At 44.5% G+C, this 20,383-nt stretch overlaps 1 protein-coding gene across 1 annotated transcript in view; it reads left to right on the forward strand.

Moving 5' to 3' along the window:
- trpm5 (transient receptor potential cation channel, subfamily M, member 5) overlaps positions 1-20,383 on the forward strand; it is a 127,936-nt gene that overhangs the window by 96,950 nt on the left and 10,603 nt on the right. Inside the window, exons 18-23 of the mRNA XM_070898734.1 lie at positions 2,606-2,724; positions 5,614-5,746; positions 10,627-10,801; positions 11,974-12,145; positions 16,673-16,851; positions 18,305-18,437. Of these exons, the coding sequence (XP_070754835.1) occupies positions 2,606-2,724; positions 5,614-5,746; positions 10,627-10,801; positions 11,974-12,145; positions 16,673-16,851; positions 18,305-18,437 (911 nt within the window). The remainder of the gene's footprint in view (positions 1-2,605; positions 2,725-5,613; positions 5,747-10,626; positions 10,802-11,973; positions 12,146-16,672; positions 16,852-18,304; positions 18,438-20,383) is intronic.

Genomic DNA, 20,383 nt, shown 5'->3' on the forward strand with positions numbered 1-20,383 from the left:
CAAAGAAGGAAACTTTTTCAATACTTGCACACACGAAGTATCATCCTCCAAGGACAACATCTTGACATCCTTCCAGTTCAGCTTGATTTTCTCGAGCCAATTCCTGCCGAACAGCGTTGGACCATTACCTGGGACAATCCATAATGGTAGCTCGTGAACTACACCATCATATGACACCTCGATTGCTGCACTGCCGAACACTGGTATGAGTTCCCTAGTGTAAGTAAGCAACCTGGCATTGACTGGACTCAGCTTCGGTTTCGCAGCCTTAGTGTCCCACAGCTTGTCAAATGTCCTTTGGTTCAGTATCGACTGGCTCGCACCTGTGTCCAGCTCCACTGATACAGGCACGCCATTCAGCTTCACATTAACGACTATCGGCTGGCTCTTGCTCAGGAACGAACACAGTCCATTCACTTGCTCCTCGGGTTGCGTATCCGGGTCATCACTGAACTGGTCCTCATCAACCATGTGGTGAGCAGCACCACGCTTGTTCCGTTGTGGACACATCCTGTGAAGATGCCCCACTTTTGAACATCCATTGCATGAGTATTGTCTAAACCGACACTGATGAGGCTGATGATTGCCCCCACAACGCCAACAGGGTGAAATCTGGCGGGCTCTGAGCAACGGCAGGTTTCGCGTAAGCAGCTCTGCCCGAAAACGACGCCATCTTGTTTACAGTACTTGCCGTAGAACGCCGACTCGTCGATGATATCTGCCTCAAATTATCATCCATTGTCATGCATGCCTGGGCAGTCACGATAGCTTTTTTCAAATCCAGTGTCTCTGCAGCCAACAGCTTCCCGAGGACCTCATCATGGCTGATGCCTATCACGAAGACATCATGCAGCATGTCTTCAAGCAAGTTCCCGAACTTACACGGCTCAGCAAGACGTCGCAGGTCAGCGACAAATCCTGGCCCTCAGCACAAACATGCGTGTATAAACAGTAGCATGATATGATCCCCTCTTGTGGCTTCAGACGGTTACCTACCAACGTACACAATTCCTCGTACCCTTTATCCGCCGGACGTACAGACGAGAGAATATTCTTCATGAGGCCGAAAATTTTCGGACCACAAACGTTGAGAACTGCCCTGCGCTTAACTGCATAGGCCTCTGCCTCCACAAAATACTGAACCGTGCCCATTGTACATGCAAAGGTTCTTAAATTACCTCGTCGCCAATTGTAATGACTCAAGAGTCTGGTTACTGTAAACTCACTCAGGTGCAACCTGATCCATCTTTATTCCAGTCCAAGAGTGCCAGCGTGACAAAGACAACCAGCTTATATACAGGTGACCAAAGACACATGCCACACGCGTACAGCCCGATGACCTCCGACCACGGCACCCTCTGGTGTCTGGTGACCCCTAAGCATTAATACATAACACCTCTTCCCACAAAAATGGAAAGTATTGTGAGCAGACTTTGCAATATTAAGTGATTAAGATGAAGACTCATGCTGGTGACTGGTGCAGTGATTCACCTCCGATACCTAGCTTCCCATCCATCCCAGACTGATAGCATGAAAGTCACTTCCAGCTGCTGACTGTCGGGGCCCTGTATATCAAATGACTTTGGGCATCTTGATCCAGATTTAGTGGGCAAGAGCACAAAACACACAACTGCCCCTAATTTGGCACTAATTGGGATTAACCTGGAAATCTCACCCGGACGAAGAAAAACAAATGGAAAAATATTTCACTGGTGCAATAAGAAATGGTCTTCTGAGGTTGGGACTGAAGCATATTATCGGGAAGAGCAGAGGGATGCTTAGTTTGTAAATAATTGTTCAGAGCAAACTGACACCCAGTACACTGAATTACAGAGCAGACTGCATTGTATCAATACAAGCAAACCAACTCATTTATCGTATAAATACATGCTATGCCAGCAAAATGGAGCAGTTTACAAGCCAGTGCAATATGTGGAAAAAAATCAAGATTAATTTAAGTGACTTAGAAATAAAAGTATTTATAATCTGACTTTCAGCAGCTTAGTTACTTGGGAGCTCTGATAACTGAAATATAATGAGTAGAATCCAGAGTGCACCAAACACATGAAGTATACTCCAGGCTTCATACTGATTTACATTGGTCTTGTCGCTGTTCATTTTGCTTACACTAGTGATATAGTGCTGATGATATCAATCAAACACAACAGCATCAAGTGAAGGAAAGTACAACTGCTGTACCCACAATCACCACAAGATGGAGTCGGCCGCTCATTTTTAAAGTTAACAGTTTTAAAATCTTTTCGTTTGTGGATGTAGTTTATAGCACACATTGCACAACTAATACAAGTGTATGGCAAAAGAGCCATCTCAGGCCCAGAAATCACGGTTACTCCCAGTGTAACTCAATAATGCATTTTCAATACACCATGACTAAGACATATCCTTTAATTTTCTCATGACTTGCCATTGATTTAAAAGGTGTTTATTGATACATCACTAATACTTTTGGTGGAGTTTATTTGCAGACCTCCTACACTGTATTTATTTTAAACTGAGCCCACAGTTCTCCAAGGCTAACTGATCTGGTCACAATATCCCAACCACTTCACATCTTGTGATCAGTTGCTTTCTGTTCTGTCCCCAGAGTTTTTTCACTGAAGGAAACACTAACATAATTAAGACATTTAAACTGTACGTGGAGGATTCCTGGAACAAATGTGACATGGTGGCCTTGGTGCTGTTCATAGCGGGAGTGACGTGCAGGTCAGTACTGGAATCTCACAACCCCCCACCCACTCACCCTCGCTTTCTTCAATCACAGCGGGCTCCTCTTAAGGTAATATCCCAAAGCTCTTGCAGCATTGTGCCCTGCAGGAAAGCAGAAGCAACTATAGTTTTTAACATGAATGTGGAAAAATAGTTGACAAACAAATATTTAAAAGGGTGTGGGGAAATTTCGATCGAGCATGAAGAGACATGAAGGTACAAATGGCCTCCAGTGTTGTAAGATTCTATCAGAGACTCTCCTCGATTTAAAAGGTTCATTTAAAATCCTCTCTGCAATTCCATGTTTGGATCTTTCCAACCAGGTTTCCGTGCCTGCCACAGTACCGAAACGGCTCTCATTAAAGTCACAAATGACATCCTTTGTGACTGTGACAAAAGCAAACTATCCCTCTTTGTCCTTGATTTGTCTGCAGCCTTTGACGCAGTTAACCACTCTGTCCTCCTCCAATGCCTCTCCACCGTTGTCCAGCTGGGTGGGACCGCACTCACCTGGTTCCATTCTTATCTATCTAATCGTAACCAGAGAATCACCTGCAATGGTTTCTCTTTCCGCCCTCGCATTGTTACCTCTGGTGTCCCCCAAATATCTATCTTTGGGCCCCTCAAATCTCCCCCAATGTTGCCCCTTGGCGACATCATCCAAAAACACAGCGTCAGTTTCCACGTGTACACTGATGACACCCAGCTCTACCTCACTATCACTTCTCTTGACCTCTCCATGGTCTCTAAATTGTCAGAATACTTGTCCAACATCCAGTTTTGGGTGATTTTCTCGAATTGAATATTGGGAAGACCGAAGCCATTGTTTTTGATCCCCGCCACAAACTCCGTTCCCGAGCCGCTGACTCCATCCCTCTCCCCAACTTCTGTCTGAGGCTGAACCAGACTGTTCGCAACCTTGGTGTCATATTTGACCCTGAAATGAGCTTTCGACCACATATCTGCAGCATGACTAAGACCGCCTTTTCCACCTCCGTAACATCGCCCATCTCCGCCCTTGCCTCAGCTCATCTGCTGCTGAAGCCCTCATCTATGCATTTGTTACCTCTAGACTTCATTATTTCAATGCAGTCCTGGCTAGCCTTCCACATTCTACCCTATGTAAACTAGAGGTGATCCAAAACTCATCTGCTCATGTCCTAACTCGCACCAAGTGCCGCTCATCCATCACCCTTGTGCTCTCTGACTTGCATTGGCTCCCGGTTAAGCAACGCCTCGATTTCAAAATTCTCATACTTGTTTTCAAATCCCTCCATGGCCTCGCCCCTCCCTATCTCTGTAATCTCCTCCAGCCCCACAACCGACCCGAGATGTCTGCGCTCCACTAATTCTGCCCTCTCGATCATCCCTGATTATAATTGCTCCACCAGTAGTGGCTGTGCCTTCTGTTGCCTGGGCCCTAAGCTCTGGAACTCCCTGCCTAAACCTCTCCACCTCTGTCTTCCTTTAATATGCTCCTTAAAACCTACCTCTTCTGCTCTAATTTCATCTTATGTGGCTCAGTGTCAAACATTTTATCACATAATACACCTGTGAAGCACCTTGGGACGTTTCACTACATTAAAGGCACTATATAAATACAAGTTGTTGTTGTTGTACTCACCCAGCAGTCCTCCTCCTGGCCTTTTGTTACATTACATATAATGAACTTATATTTAACTGAATAACCCTACGATCCCCTCTCCAGGAATTATTTTAATAAATGTTTCAACTTCTCAGAACTAGTTATAGGTCCAGATTTTGGGGGGATATAGATAGTTTCCCAGATTTTATATTCGTGCTTCACAGATTCTGTACCTTAGGACTCTAGTGGTCTCTGACCCAGGTCCAGAGAGCTTTTGTCTTCTCTGCTTTGGTTATCAGTGTCTCCCCCACCCCCCCAGATTACTAGGTTTTGCATCCTTGGTGTCTGTCTTCCTGTTGCTTGGCGGATGAGAACAGGGTGGAATTAGATTCAGAACTGGACATTCAGACACATTTGGTCGAGACATCTTGTTACACTTTTTCTCCTTTGTCCCTGTTCCTTTCGTCTGTTACCCCAGACTTTGGTTCCTGCCTCACCCTGTGTCTGAGTTATCATGTTCCACCTAACAGAGTTTGTCCTCTTTAGTTCTCCGAACTTGACTACTGTCGCCATTGAGAAACAAAATCTGCTGGCACCGTTTTCAAGATAATTCCCAGCCATCTTCCCATTAGCAATTCTGCTGAACTATAGCCGTTTGTCAATGAATGCTGTTTTGTGATAAATTAACATATGGGCCCTTGTAATTCCTTTAGTAGATACTTTCACAGTTTCACTCCTCGCTCTATTTCCTGTTAATCTGTGGGTATTTGGTGAGGTGACTGTTCCCATCGGGCACTCACCAGATACATGTTTTCTCACTCGCAGTGTAAAACCATAATTCATGGATAAGCCATCACTTCCTGTGAACTAAAACCCAGCATTTTACACAAAGTAATCTGGGAGGTAGCATGCCCCAGTTAAACAGCAAACTTGCTTTTTGTCATTTTGTACGCTGGGAACAATATGGATTACCACTATATTCTTATCTCTCTGACTGAAGATTGCTCTCATTCCAATAGGCCATAAATTTCAGGCGTAAAAACTTATTTACCCAAAGAGTGGTGAGAATGTGGAACTTGCTATCACAGGGAGTGGTTGAGGCAAGTAGTATAGATGCATTTAAGGGGAGGCTAGACAAGCATATGAGAGAGAAGGGAATAAAGGGTTATGCTGATATATTTAGATGAGGAAAGAGGGGAAGAGGCTTGAGTGGAGCATAAACACTGGCATGGACTGGTTGGGATGAATGATCTGTTTCTGTAATTCTATGTAAGTGGTGATGTGTTCCTTTTCTCTTACAGAATGTTATCGGTCACATATAATGCTGGCCGCACAACTCTGTGCCTGGATTTCATGGTGTTTGCTCTGAGACTGATCCACATCTTTGCCATTCATAAACAGCTAGGACCAAAGATTATCATTGTGGAACGAATGGTAGACATTTCCACTTTATTTTTCATTGAGGTTTCTAATGATTGTATTTAGTGATGTATGAGACTTCAGGCTGAACTCCTATAATGGTGCAGTACCTACATTCAACAGAATGTGGTACTGAACCATCCAGACCAGGAAAGCCCCAGGCTTGAGCCCTGTTCAGTGCTAAATTAAATAATCTCAGCTGGAGCAGCTCCATAAAATGGCCTCTGGCTTAGGAGAGGGTAAATAAAATCAGACAACTTTTCCCTTCTTGACCTTCGCTGGAAAGTTTGTGCGTGATTGTTGAATGACGGCAGAATTGAGTTTGGATGCTAGTCCACCACCCCACCCACCCACCCACCCACCCTGCCCTCACCAAATTTAAAAAGCCCACCAACGCTCACTTTCCAGGCTCATGCAAGAAGAATGACCGTTTGGAGGATTGCTCGCACCTTTGGAACTATGCCCCAAGCAGGAATCCAGTGCCTTCAAGAGGAAGGGAGTAAATGGAAGAATATTAGGTGGTGCAGTTGGCAATGGGTAAGAATGTGGTGAAGTGGCTTGAACGAAGAGTTGAGAAACAATAGAGGTGCCATTACACTACCAGGTGCATTCTATAGACCGCCAACTAGTGCAAAGGATATAGTGGAGCAAATTAGCAAATAAATTACAGAGAGGTGCAAGAACTATAAAGTAGTGATAATGGGCAACTTCAACTATGTTAATACAGACTAGGATAGTAATAGTGTAAAAGGCAGAGAGAGGGAAGAATTTCTGAAGTGTGTTCAAGAGAACTTTTTTTGATCCATATGTTTCCAGCTGATGAGGAAGGAGGTTTTGCTGGATCTGGTTCTGGGAAATGAGATGGATCAATTAGAGCAAGTGTCAGTGGGAGAACATTTAGGGAACAGTGATCACAATATCATAAGGTTTAGACTAACTATGGAAAAAGACAGGGAGTAATCTAGAGTAAAAATACTTAATTGGAGGAAAGCCAATTTCAGTGGGTTGAGAATGCCCTTAAACAGGAGATGGTTCGGGTACAGTCGAGGTACATTCCCATGAGGGGGAAAGGTAGGGCAACCAAAGCCAAAGCTCCCTGGATGATGAAAGAATAGAGAGTAAGATGAAGCAGAAAAAGGGGGCGTATGACAGATGTCAGGTTGAGAATACAAGTGAGAACCAGGCTGAATATAGAAAGTTCAGAGGGGCAGTGAAAAAAGAAATAAGAGGGGCGAAGAGACAGTATGAGAACAGATTGGCAGCTAACATAAAAGGGAATCTAAAAGTCTTCAATCGGCATATAAATAGTAGACCGGTAGTAAGGGGAGGGGTGGGGCCTATTAGGAACCAAAATGGAGACCTACACATGGAGGCAGAGGGCATGGCTGAGGTACTAAATGAATACTTTGCATCTGTCTTTACCAAGGAAGATGCTGCCAGAGTCACAGTGAAAGAAGAGGTAGTTGAGATATTGGATTGGATAAAAATTGATAAGGCGAGGTAATAGAAAGGCTGGCTGTACTTAAAGTAGATAAGTCGCCAGACTGGATGGGATGCATCTTAGGAAGCTGAGGGAAGTGAAGGTGGAAATTACAGAGGTACTGGTCCTTGGATATGGGTCTAGTACCAGAGGACTGGAGAATTGCCAATGTTAAACCCTTGTTCAAAAAAGGGTGCAAGGATAAACTACAGGCCAGTCAGTTTGACCTCGGTGGTCAGGAAGCTTTTAGAAACGATAATCCAGGACAAAATTAGCAGTCATTTGGACAAGTGTGGATTAATCAAGGAAAGCCAGCACAGATTTGTTAAAGGCAAATCGTGTTCAACTAACTTGATCGAGTTTTTTGATGAGGTAACAGAGAGGGTTGATGAGGGCAATGCATGGACTTCCAAAAGGCATTTGACAAAGTGCCACATAATAGACTTGCCAGCAAAGTTGAAGCCCATGGAATAAAAGGGGACAGTGGCAGCACTGATATGAAATTGGCTAAGTGATAGGAAACAGAGAGTAGTGGTGAATGGTTGTTTTTCGGACTGGAGGAAGGTATACAGTGCTGTTCCCCAGGAGTCGGAACTAGGACCACTGCTTTTCTTGATATATATTCATGACTTACACTTGGGTGTACAGGGCACAATTTCAAAATTTGTAGATGACACAAAAGTTGGAAGTATAGTGATCAGTGAGGAGGACAGTGATAGACTTCAAGAAGACATAGACAGGTTGGTGGAATGGGCGGACACGTGGCAGATTAAATTTAGCACCGAAAAGTACAAAGTGATGCATTTAATAGGAAGAACTAGGAGAAGCAATATAAACTAAAGGGTACAATTCTGAAAGGGGTGCAGGAAGAGAGACCTGGGGGGTATATGTTCACAAATCGTTGAAGGTGAAAGGACAGGTTAAGAAAGTGGTTAAAAAAAGCACACAGGATCCTAGGCTTCATAAATAGAGGCAGAGTACAAAAACAAGGAAGTTATGATGAACCTTTATAAAACAAAAGTTCTGGGCATCACACTTTAGGAAGAATGTGAAGGTCTTAGAGAGGGTGCAGAAAGGATTTACAAGAATAGTTCCAGGGATGGGGGACTTCAGTTACATGGAGAGACTGGAGAAGCTGGGGTTATTTTCCTTAGAGCAGAGAAGGTTGAGAAGGGATTTGATAGAGGTGTTCAAAATCATGAGGGGTCCAGACAAAGTAGATAGAGAAACTGTTCCCATTGGTGGAAGGGTTGAGAACCAGAGTACACCGATTTAAGGTGATTGGCAGAGGAACCAAAGGCGACATGAGGAAAAACCTTTTTACGCAGCGAGTGGTTAGAATCTGGAATGCACTGCCTGAAAGTGTGGTGGAGGCAGACTCAATTGTGACTTTCAAAACGGAATTGGATAAGTACGTGCAGGAAAAAAAGTTGCAGGGTTACGGAGAAAGGGTGGAGGTGTGGGACTAGCTGAAGTGCTCTTGCAGAGAGCCGGCACAAGGTCGACAGGCCGAATGGCTGTAGCCATTCTATGATTCTATATGAAATTATTGAGTTTTGTCCAGTTTAGATAGTTCAAGTTTGGGTTGAAGAAAAAGTACAGAACTCACATTAGATAGTGACAAAAAATGGCATAAACTGCCAAAGTAGTTATCCTGCCATGGATTTCCCTTCATCACAGCAGATAATAGGCGAGCAGCTTCCAGATCTGGCTCTCAGTCATGGTGCTGATTGGTATACCTGGGAACTGGAATCTGGCCAGCTTCCATACCTACCAACTCAGAGGAGGTGGTATTTGAGGAAGGACAAGGGGTGCCAAGCAGTTCCAATAGATGCATCAAGCTGTAAAATGACACACAACTCCAGTACAATTCATGCACAGAATGTAATTTACATACAAGTACAACAACAACATATAGCATCTTTAACAATCTTTAAAATGTCCCAAAGTGCTTCACAGGAGCATTATCAAACAAAATTTGACACCCAGCTAAGGCAGATGACCAAAAGCTTGGTCAAAGAAGTAAGTTTTCAAGAACGTCTTAAAGGAGGAACGATATGGTAGAGAGGATTAGGGAGGGAATTCCAGAGCTTGGGGCCTAGGCAACTGAAAATGATGGATCGATTAAAATCGGAGATGCACAAGAGGCCAGAATTGGAGGAGCACAGCTATCTGAGGATTATAGGGCTAGAGTTGGTTACAGAGATAGGCAGGGGCCAGGTCATTGAGGGACTTGAAAACAAGGATGAGAATTTTATAATCGAGTCATTGCTTAGCTGGAAGCCAATGTAGTCAGCAAGTACAGGGGTGATGGGTGAATGGGACTTAGTGAGAGTTAGGACACAGGCAAGACAGTTTTGCATGACCTCATTTTATGGCGGGTGGAAGATGAGATGCTAGCCAGGAATGCTTACAAGAGCCAAGTCTAGAGGTAACAAAGGCACGAATGAGTGTTTTAGCAGCAGATGAACTGCGTTAGGGACGGAGCCAGGTGATGTCACAGCGTTGCAAATAGGCGGTCTTAGTGATAGCGTGAATATGTGATCGGAAGCTCATCTCAGGGTCAAATACACACTAAGATTTCAAACCGTCTGGTTCAGCCTTAGACAGTTGCCAGATAAAGGGATGGAGTTAATGGCTAGGGAACAGAGTTAATGGCGGGGTTGAAGACAATGGTCTTCCCAATATTTAGTTGGTGGAAATTTCTGTTCATTCAGTACTGGATGTCAGACAAGCAGTGTGACAATTTAGAGTCTAGTACTCGTGTTGGCATTCACAGGCAGATTTTTGTTTTTAAAACAGAACCTATTAGACCTTTCCTCTCCTGTAGGTGCTGGCTCTTGTGTATGAAATTAAACAGAGGAATAGATTTTTGTACTATTTTGTAAAATCAGTAAGCATTGCACTTGTTGACAAAGGCTTCACCAGTTCTTTGGCCTATTGGATAATTGGCCTCAATGAGTGACAGTTTATTCAAGCATGTGGGTTATCACAATTGAGCTCAACCATGTTCTCATGTGATGTCCACACATGCACGTTCCAGTTGCAGTCTGCCTAGCGATCAGAAGTTGGAGTCCTGTTTGATTTTTATTTTCCCTTTCCTTAGTCTGGAGCTCTGTGATCAATTTTAGCACCGCTCTCATCACCTGCATTGAGGTCAGTTAATTCAGCAGCGATTGGGGGAAATGAATGTGGAACCTTCCCGGTCTGTATGGCTTAGTTCCACAGTGCCAATCACACTGAGCTGCATAAAGAGGCAAATTCTTTGACAGGATCCACGACCTGCCTGCTCCCCCGTGTGACTGAACAAAATTCCCAGTGTTCACTAGTTGACCTTTGAGCATTTATAGTGTTGAGGGTCGAGCAGGGGCAGGCTGACATTTGGCTCTCTCACTTTTGTTATCTCCTCCACCAGATGAAAGATGTCTTCTTCTTCCTATTTTTCCTGAGCGTTTGGCTCATTGCTTATGGCGTGGCCACTCAGGCGCTCCAGCATCCAAACGAGACTCGCGTGGACTGGATCTTCAGGAACGTTCTCTACAGACCTTACCTTCAGATATTTGGCCAGATTCCACTGGACGAAATCGATGGTATGTGGTTTAAGTTGTACCCCCACATAGCCCAAGTGCAGCTCGCACATCTGATCTGAATGCACTGCCTGAAAGGGTGGCGGAAGCAGATCCAATAGTAACTTTCAAAACGGGAATTGGATATAAAGTTGAAAAGTAATCATTCACAGGGCTGTGGGGAAAGAGCTGGGGAGTGGGACTAATTGGATAGCTCTTTCAAAGTGCTGGCACAGGCACGAATGGCCGCCTCATGTGATGTATGCTTGTCCAGTTTTGGAGTGGGCTGTATGAGACATTTTAAAATATGTGCTGAGTAGCGGAAATATGCTTTTAAAAATAGAAATTCTGGGGCTGAAATTGCCCCTTCCCTTAAGGCCAGTTACCGCCGGAAATCGGCGGCCGGGCTGCGGCCACCGCTCCGTCCTAAGTGAATCATCAGCGTGCGTACCGCCGATGTTCCACCCCACCAACCCCCTCCGCCCGATGGCCAAATTCCGCTGAAAAAATCGCTGCGTGGTGCCAAAATTGCTTTTTCTGCTGGTGCAGTGAGGTTGTAGTCCTTCTAAAATGGTGATGTGTCTCCCATTCAAGGGCAGGACCTATTGCTGCTGCCACCGTGTTTTGTTATTTGTCGGTCAACTGCCATGTCGGGCCAACAGTTATGCAGCTAGCCCGGCCGAAAGCCTCTCTTGATGGCCCAGTGGACTGAACTTAAAGAATTGCGCAGGCTCTCTCCTTTAAGTGAAGGGGAGAGCCGTGGTGATGCGGCACCGTGATGACATCATCACTGCTACGCTGCCGACTGACAGCGGCAGACACTGCACCCGCCCCCAACTCCCACCCCTCTAGACTGCGAACTTCCGCTCACCGCCGCACATCCGCCCCCATTATGACAGACTTCCAGTCCGCCGAAAAAAGCCAAAGAGCCGAATTTCACTCGAGGCCACCGCATCAGTAAAATCAACAGAAACGGAATAGGCGCGGCACATTTCCAGCGGTGGGAAATTTTGGCCCCTCGGTGTTTTATTGGTACTTCTTTGACTTGCGTTGTCAAAGCATAAAGTATGAAGGTTTTCTATGAAGTTTTTCAATTAATTTATGTCAGCAGCAAACTTCGCCTGCCTCTCCCGTAATCCACTCCAATTCGAGTTTTGGACTTGACAGTACTGACGGTGATTTCTATGTAATTCTAGAGGTTCGGATGAGTAATCGATCCTGCTTCACTAATGAAGACAACATGACAAATGAAGCTAACTTACCATACTGCATTAGTCGTTATGCAAATTGGGTGGTCATCATGCTTCTGGTCATCTTCCTGTTGGTCACTAATGTACTGCTGTTGAATCTTCTGATCGCCATGTTCAGGTGATGTATAAAACATTCACACCTGGAATTTCGCAGGGCTTCTCCCGATCTCCCATAGCTTTGGAGGAAGATTCGTGGAATGGTGTAAATGATCAGGGTTTCTGCCAAAGTTACGGCGGGAGCTTGGGAGCCGAATTTGTTCCCCATAGTGTAGAGATGTCCACCCTTTAGTACATGGGCCATGTCTGACTAAATCACTTTTGAGTCGGACAGAATCACAATTGAGTACATCCAACTCTATGGCCGGAAATCTAATTTGGAAGCGTTTAAGGGTGGGGCGGGGGGACTGGAAAGCAGTCGGGAAACCCGGGAGAATGGGTTTCCTCATGTTCTGCTGAATTTAACAGCAGGGCTTGATCAGCATTTTGATTCTCGGTTTCTCGCCCGCAGCCAGTCAGATGGAGAGGCTGTCGGGCTGGATGACCTGCGGCCCCTGGCAAAATAAAGCATGATCAACACAGTTTGTGATTGTCATAGCGAATGACTAAGTAGTGTTTTCATGAATTACTCTGGCAGAATCTTTTGCAATAGTTTGAAACCATATTGATGCCCATCACGGTGAAATGCATCATCGTGCCACTGGCTTATGATGTGAAGACAGAAACAATGGCAGGTTCTGCTGGCTTTTTAATCCTCCCCAAACAAAATAAGTAAAGGTTTGCAAAATGCTTTCACATGGCAGTGTCCCTTTAAAACCCTTTTAAAAGCTATTCTTCAATTACGCAAGCTTGGAAATGCAAATTGGCCAGTTTATTTGGTAACATGCTTCTTTGGTTTGCAAGCTCGAAGTTACTGATCATCTAGCTCCTTTTGAGAAGAGCAATGTGAAGGAAGCACGCTTCCCGGCAAATAAACCTTCAGCTCCTACAAAACCCAATGGTCGAAATTTTCTGGTGTCACTTTGATGCCAGTGGTAATCCTTTGATCTTAACTGAAATAAAGCCCGTGGGAAAACCTTGATTATAGCTGCATTCCAGTGCCTGATGCTCTCAAACGTCCCTGCATCAGGAAAAGGCGACCTGCCGAGAATATAGATCATGAAACCCGTAACACATACCACGGGTGCAGATCTGTTCTCTAATGGTCCAAAGGAGGGTCTTCATACGCCTTCATTGGTTCCAAAATTCCTGCTTCATGTTTTCTATTTAAATAGCAACACACGAACAAAATTGCAGAAACCTATAGGTTTAACAAGTGGTTTCTGGGAATGCAGATTCATGATCAGGTTTTTAAATTGTGAAGAAAAACAGGCATTATCCCTTTTCTTTTGGTAAGAGAAATTTCACACTATTATTTTGACTTTGGCCGATTGTCTCAAACAGGCAATTTTGAATCAGCCTCCCATTATACTTTAATGGAGATGAAAATCGGGTGAGATGTTAAAAAACTGGTGGTTGATCCAATAATGTCCAAAGTCAAAATTACCGTCCATGTGTGTATTGCGCAAACGCACAATCAGCTCAGCAGTATAAATCCATCATCTTGTAACTTGAAGGAGGCTCTTCATACAGTTCAATCTGTGTGTGCCCTACAGTGTTAAGCACTTCAGTCCTTGGACCTATTTGAGGTTTCATGAAACAGCACACCCACCTGAATCCCAAATCTCTACAAAAAAAATGTCCATCCCGCTCCCTGGCCCATTCTTCACCTCACAACCCATTAGTCGGGTGATCAGCCTTGGCCCTGTGCTAGAGGGAACCCAAGGATGAGCCAGCAATAAAATTGCAGCGAAAAGTTCTGTGGGTCTTAGACCACACAACAGATACATGAATTGGCAGGAGGGCAGGTAACTGATTCCACTGTTAAATCTGACATCCAGTAGAATATTTAAAGGGATAAATGTATCCCTGGTTCTGCCACAAGTGGAATTTCATTCCAACAAACCAACTGTCATCTTACTGCTGGTGCATTAACAGTCAGTTTGCAAGGTAATGGTAACCCAACACCTCAGCAGTGAAACTTAGCACACTTTAACATAGGTAACTTAACAAGAAATCATCTTAATGCTAATTATTTTACCTTTCAAATCCTCAGTTGGTTATCAGATGGACATTACACATAAGCAGCAACAAAGTGGAATGTGTAGCAGACAGCTTCAGGCAGTCTGGCATACAGAAGATAAAGAAATTCTTCAGATATTCCGCTGGTCTCCCACTTTAACTCTGACAGAAAATCAGTGCAACCCCAGGGCGATGACGAAGACCTGGTTCCATCAGATCGCTGCCATTTCTGGGAGTCTCCACATGGACTCATGTTGTCCATGAGACCGACTTCCTGCGCCCTCGACCCTATTCCCACCAAACTGTTGACCACCCAACCTCCCTTCCTGACCCCATGTTAGCTTGTATTGTTAACAGTTCCCTCTCCTCCGGTACTATCTCTCTCTCTTTTAATCTGCCGTCATCACTCCTCTCCTTAAAAAATCTTTGACCCCCCTGTCCTTGCAAACTACCGCCAATCTGTCATTTCCACCTTCCCTTTCCTCTGCAAAGCTCTTGAACATATTGTCGCCTCCCAAATCCATGCCCGTCTTTCCCGCAATTCCGTATTTGATTCCTTCCCAATCAGGTTTCCACCCCGCCATAGGACTGAAATGGCCCTTATCAAAGTCACAAATGACATTCTATGTGACTGTGACCATGGTAAGCTATCCCTCCTCATTCTTCTCGATCTATCTGCAGCCTTTGACACAGTTGTCTACAGCATCCTCCTCCAATGCCTCACCTCCGTCGTCCAGCTAGGTGGAACTGCCCTTGCCTGGTCCCATTCTTATCTATCAAATCGTAGCCAGAGAATCACCTACAATGGCTTCTCTTCCCATTCCCACACGGTTACCTCTGGAGACCCTAAGGTTCTATCCTTGGCTCCCTTCTATTTCTCATCCAGATGCTGGCCTTTGCCAAAATCATCCAAAAACATATCAGGTTCCACATTTATGCTGACGACACTCAGCTCTATCTCACCACCACCTCGCTTGACCATTCCTTTGCCTCTGATTTGTGACATGGCTTGTCTGACGTCCAGTATTAGATGAGCAGAAATTTCCTCCAACTAAATATTGGAAGGACTGAAGCCACCATCTTTGATCCCCGCTAAAAACTCCTTTCCCTGGACACTGTTTCTATCCCTGACAACTATCTGAAGCTGAGCCACACCACTTGCAACCTAGGTGCTGTGCTTGACTCCGAGATGAGATTCCTACTACATATCTGCTCCATCACCAAGACTGCCCCCATCCATCTCTAACATTGCTCAACTCTGAACCTGCCTCAGCTCATCTGCTGCTGAAACCCTCATCATGGCTTTATCTATTTACTATTTTAGTAGGGTAATCAGCCTTGGCCCTGTTCTAGAGGGAAACCAAGGATGAGCCAGCAATGGAATAACAGCAAATGTTCTGTGGGTCCGAGACCACACAACACATACATGCATTGACAGACTTTACTATTCCAATGCTCTCCTGGCCAGCCTCCCATCATTCACCCTATGTAAACTTGTACTCACCCAAAACACTGCTGCTTGTATCTTAACTCAAACCTGTTCACTCATCACCAATGTTCCACCTAATTTTCTTTTGGGTGCACGGTCCCTTTGACAGGCTGCATGGTCCATTCAATATTTTGCGCATGCATGAAATCTCTAATTGAAAAGCTGGTAAGCAGCCTGCATGGGACCTCCAGACAGCTGTCTGGCCACGCAGCTTAACAAGGACGTTGCTCATCACCCCCGTTCTTGCTGACCCACACTGGCTCCCGGTCCGACAACACCTTCATTTTAAAATCCCCATCCTTGATTTAAAATCCCATCTTGGCCTCGCCCAAGCCTACCTCTATAACCTCCTCCAGTCCAACAAGCAATGTTCTCCTTAAGCTGCGGGGCCATGCACCACCCGAGGTCCCGCGCAGCCTGCTCACTGGCTTTTAAATGGAAAAACCATGCATGCGCAAAATTTTGAATGGGCACTATATTAATGCAAGTTGTTGTTGACTTGTCTGCGACTTATAAGGCAAATGACAGGCCAGGGATTCCTAATCTAACAGTTCCACTCCTTCTCCACAGAAGGGACCCAGCAGTGCCGTGAGTGCCTAGTGAGGTAAGTGAAGCCCAACCAGTGGGGTCCAAACCCAGCAAGAAAATTGGACTCTGAAGACGAAACAACTGTTTTTGTTCCTTAACATCTGATTGGAGCAGTACTGAAGTTGGGCAACTCCCTCTCCCCAGTGGGCAAACAAAAAGCCAGTTTTCCATTAGTATGGAGGCAGGTGGGTATCAGATGTGCATCTTAAGTGGTGCTTGCACCTGCTTCCTCGTGCTGATGAGGTGGCCTCCTACTGACCCAGCAAACTCCGACAGGGTTCAGGAGGGCACTAATAGGTGCGATCCCGTAGCAATGGCCAGGATCACAACCCAAGTAAATTCACGGCTCTTGCATTATGTGCAGTATGGCACTAGATGTTAAGTGCAGCATTGCAGATCATTTGTAGATGATTTCATTTTAAATGCCTTTTTTTCTTATTTCCCTTCCAGTTATACCTTCCAGATCGTGCAGGGAAACACCGACATATTCTGGAAATTCCAACGTTACAATCTGATTGTTGAGTACCATAGCCGGCCTGCTCTGGCCCCACCCTTCATCATCATCAGCCACCTCAACCTTTTTATTCGAGGGATTATTAAGGAACCGCAGCACAAGCAGGAGCACTTTGGTAAGTGACCCTTCTACTGGCGTGTGTATTACAGGTAAGAAAACCCATGTACCAAGATACCCATCTAATTTGCCCAAGTATCAGTTTTTACAGCATGAGATTTAGTGAAGGAGTGACACTTACGCCCACGATCTGCCAATGGAAGAGCAACAAGTCTGTCAGAATGGAGTACAATCTGCCGAGAGACAGGTTTAATCTTATAAGTTGTGGAAGAAGTGAGATGTCTTTTCCCACAGTATTTTGGGTAGCTGGATGGAGAAGTTCGCTGCCTTTGGTGGGCAGGGGTGGATGTAGAAGTGTAAGTGTTGCAGGACAAGCCTCAGATCTACTGTTCAATCAGGGTGGTTTTATGGTATTAAGTAAAGCTGTGAACAGATGCCATAGATATGATCCAGCTCCTTCCCCATAGTTTTTCCTTTCATCTCCTGAAAGCAGTGACTCATGTCGAGGCACAGTGCCACTCCTACAACCCTCTAGACAGTGCAAGTTGGTAAAAGGCATCATGGCCGAATCCCATTTGGTGCCCATGTACACGGCTGTCCAACAAACATCAGTGGATAACAAGGAGAAATGGGAATTCTGGCCCCTTTTCCTTCCTTAATCCAAGGCCATTGAGGACAATTGTAAACCCCCACCTTTGGGTTGGTTGAAATCAACATTGACAAGGAATTGAATTTGTAACCTTCTTGTCTATATGGCTCAGTACCACACCACATAACGTCTTTAACTACTGAACCATCAGGCACTGTTCACTAAGGTCTATCGAACTGAGGGAATGCCTACATTTAACATTTTCCATTAGCCATTTTATAAGTGAAAATATAGATAACCCCAATACTATAGTAAATGCAATAGCTGCTTGGAGCCTATTCTACAAAGTAAAGAGAGGTAAATAAAACTTTTTTAAAAAAAGCACTGGTAGAGATTGTTCAACACAGGAGGCCATTTCATCCATCATGCATTTGCCAGCTCTTTGAAAGAACTGTCCAATTAGTTCCACTCTCTCATACAGTGCCTGTATTGCCACTCAATTGGGACATGAAAGGAGAAGTTTGATCGTCAGATTTAGCTGATGTCAGCCAGGGCAGCAATAGGAGCGCTACAGTGAGACTCTGTGCCCCAAGGCTACGGAGTGGAAATAAGCCAAAGCTTCTGCTCCTGATCATTGCTGGAAGATACATGTGTGTGAATATCGGGCAAAGACAGGTTCAGGTTCAACTATTATATCCACTATGGTCAAGTAGCCTGCCAAAACCCATTGTATAACCTTGTGCGTGAAGAAGGTTCACCTGAGTGAGGCCCCTCACTCATTATTTCAGTGAGTCAATACCGTCGGGGGTGGGGTGAAAGAGAATGGAAATTAGACAGAAAATTAGAGTTTGAATATTAATATTAGCATATAAATTATTATCGAACTCTCCTTTAAAGGGATTGTTTCTTGTATTTCTTCTAGAAAAACACTTACCAGAGGCCTTGGACCAAAAACTCAGGATCTGGGAATCTGTGCAGAAAGAGAATTATCTAGCCAGTTTGGAAAAGGGGAAGAGAGAAAGCAGCACAGAAAGATTGAAGAAAACATCCACCAAGTAAGTGTACTTAGAATGAAAACTTGGATCAGCACTAGAAGCAGTGCCCACAGTGAGAGTGCGATATCTTCCTGGCTTAGATACTGTATATAATGCTGTGTTCATCATGGCTGGGTCAATTATCTTAGAACTCCCTATCTATCATCAACAATACAAGAACTGCAGCAGTTTCAAGGATGGAAAGTAAATGCAGCCTTACCAACATCACCCACATCCTTTGAACAGATTTAAAACAAAATGTGCTCTCCAATAATAAAAAACTGGCAGAACTCAAGTCTATTGCAGGACTCGAGGGAACAGGGTCAAAAAATCTCATTATTGTGGAAGCAAGAACCTCCCAATAATGTTCAGGGATTGCTGCGGCTTTTTCTTTTGAAGTATTTACAGCTCTGGAAACTGTTGCCTTGATATTTAGTATGCTTTCAGTCACACATTACTATTGATCCTGCCAGGTGACTGGTAATACCTGGTGGAAAGAGATACAAGATCACAAGGTAAATGCGGAAGGCCACTCAGTCCATCTTGGCTAATCTCTCTCGTCCCCTTGTGACGACATCCAACAGTCTCTTAAATTACTCCAAGGTTCTTGTTTTCACTACTCTATCTAGAATCTAGTCCAATCTTGATGATTCTTTGCATCAAGAAGCTTCCTGACAGCAATATATCAATTTGAATCTGTGCTGCCTGGTTCTATTGTCAAGATTTATCATGAGGTACCTCACTTGGCATTTCTCTATTACTGGATATATTACTAATGGATCTAACATGGCCTAGCTCACACAGTCTAGAGTAGTTGTGACTTTAAGCTAAGAGGAAGGTGTGTTTAACTAAAAACTGGTTCCTTTAAGGCCATTGCTCATATTACTTGTGGGGAACAGGTCTAGTAATTTGTGAACTCAGGTCAATTAGAGGGAAGTTGTAGCTGCTTGTGAATGTCTGGTTAGAGGTCAGAAGGACCCAGTGTGAAATGACTGACTTTCTTTCTCCTTTATAAGATTGTGCAATGAAGTGTGACATCTGGAGTGTGAGGGAAGTACTAGACTCAAGACCTTTATCTATAGCAAGCCAATGTCTTGTTGGGAGTCAAGACTAGGTGTAATTTTCAGGTGACATAGGTTAGTATGTGTGTTTGGGGGGTGGGTTTAACTAGGCTAGGATGTGCAGATGTAATTCAGTCCCCAATTTATCATAAGTCATACCATTAGGCCTTATTTTTATACTCCCATTATAAATTCCTATGTTCACATCTATAACAGAAATGTGATATTTTATATATTTTGAAATGGGATATTTCAACCCAGTCAGTAACTTTCATATATAATGCATTTGGTGATAATGGGACTGAAAACCTGCAGCCCTTCTGATCCACCGTACATGAACTGCAAGCAGAAAGGCCAGGACCCATATTGTGCCCAGCTTTCCCTACTAGTTTCTGTCAGGTCTTATTTGGAGTAGTCTGCCAAGTGAAAGGGGCACTTCAAGAGTGCACACGGGGCCCACCTGGGGGTTTAGCCCTGGAATTTAGTCTGGACAGCTCAAAGATTTGCAGCCGCTGCTCAAAACTGGCAAGCTTCCATCATGTGTACCTTGTGTGCAGGTATCCTTCAGGTTTATTTGAATGAGGGAACCTTCCCCCCAACCCTGAAAAGTCTAGCCGGGTAAGTAATGGAAGTTCCTAGCAAGCCAATCCCATTGCCTAACACCAGAATGAAAGACCACTGATTTGTGGCCCAATTAGACAGATTGATCCACCCCTGAAAAGTCCCTTTTCATCCGCCTTACAAAGTTTTAACAGCACAGAAACAGGCCATTCGGACCAACAGATCCATGCTGGTATTAATGTGTTAATGCACCACATGAGCCTCCTCCCACCCCTTTTCATCTAACCCCATCAACACATTGCATTTCTTTCTCCTGCATGCGCTTATCTAGCTTCCCCTTGAATG

Source organism: Pristiophorus japonicus, chromosome 14 (genome assembly GCF_044704955.1).
Source record: "Pristiophorus japonicus isolate sPriJap1 chromosome 14, sPriJap1.hap1, whole genome shotgun sequence".
NCBI classification, from domain to species: domain Eukaryota; kingdom Metazoa; phylum Chordata; class Chondrichthyes; family Pristiophoridae; genus Pristiophorus; species Pristiophorus japonicus.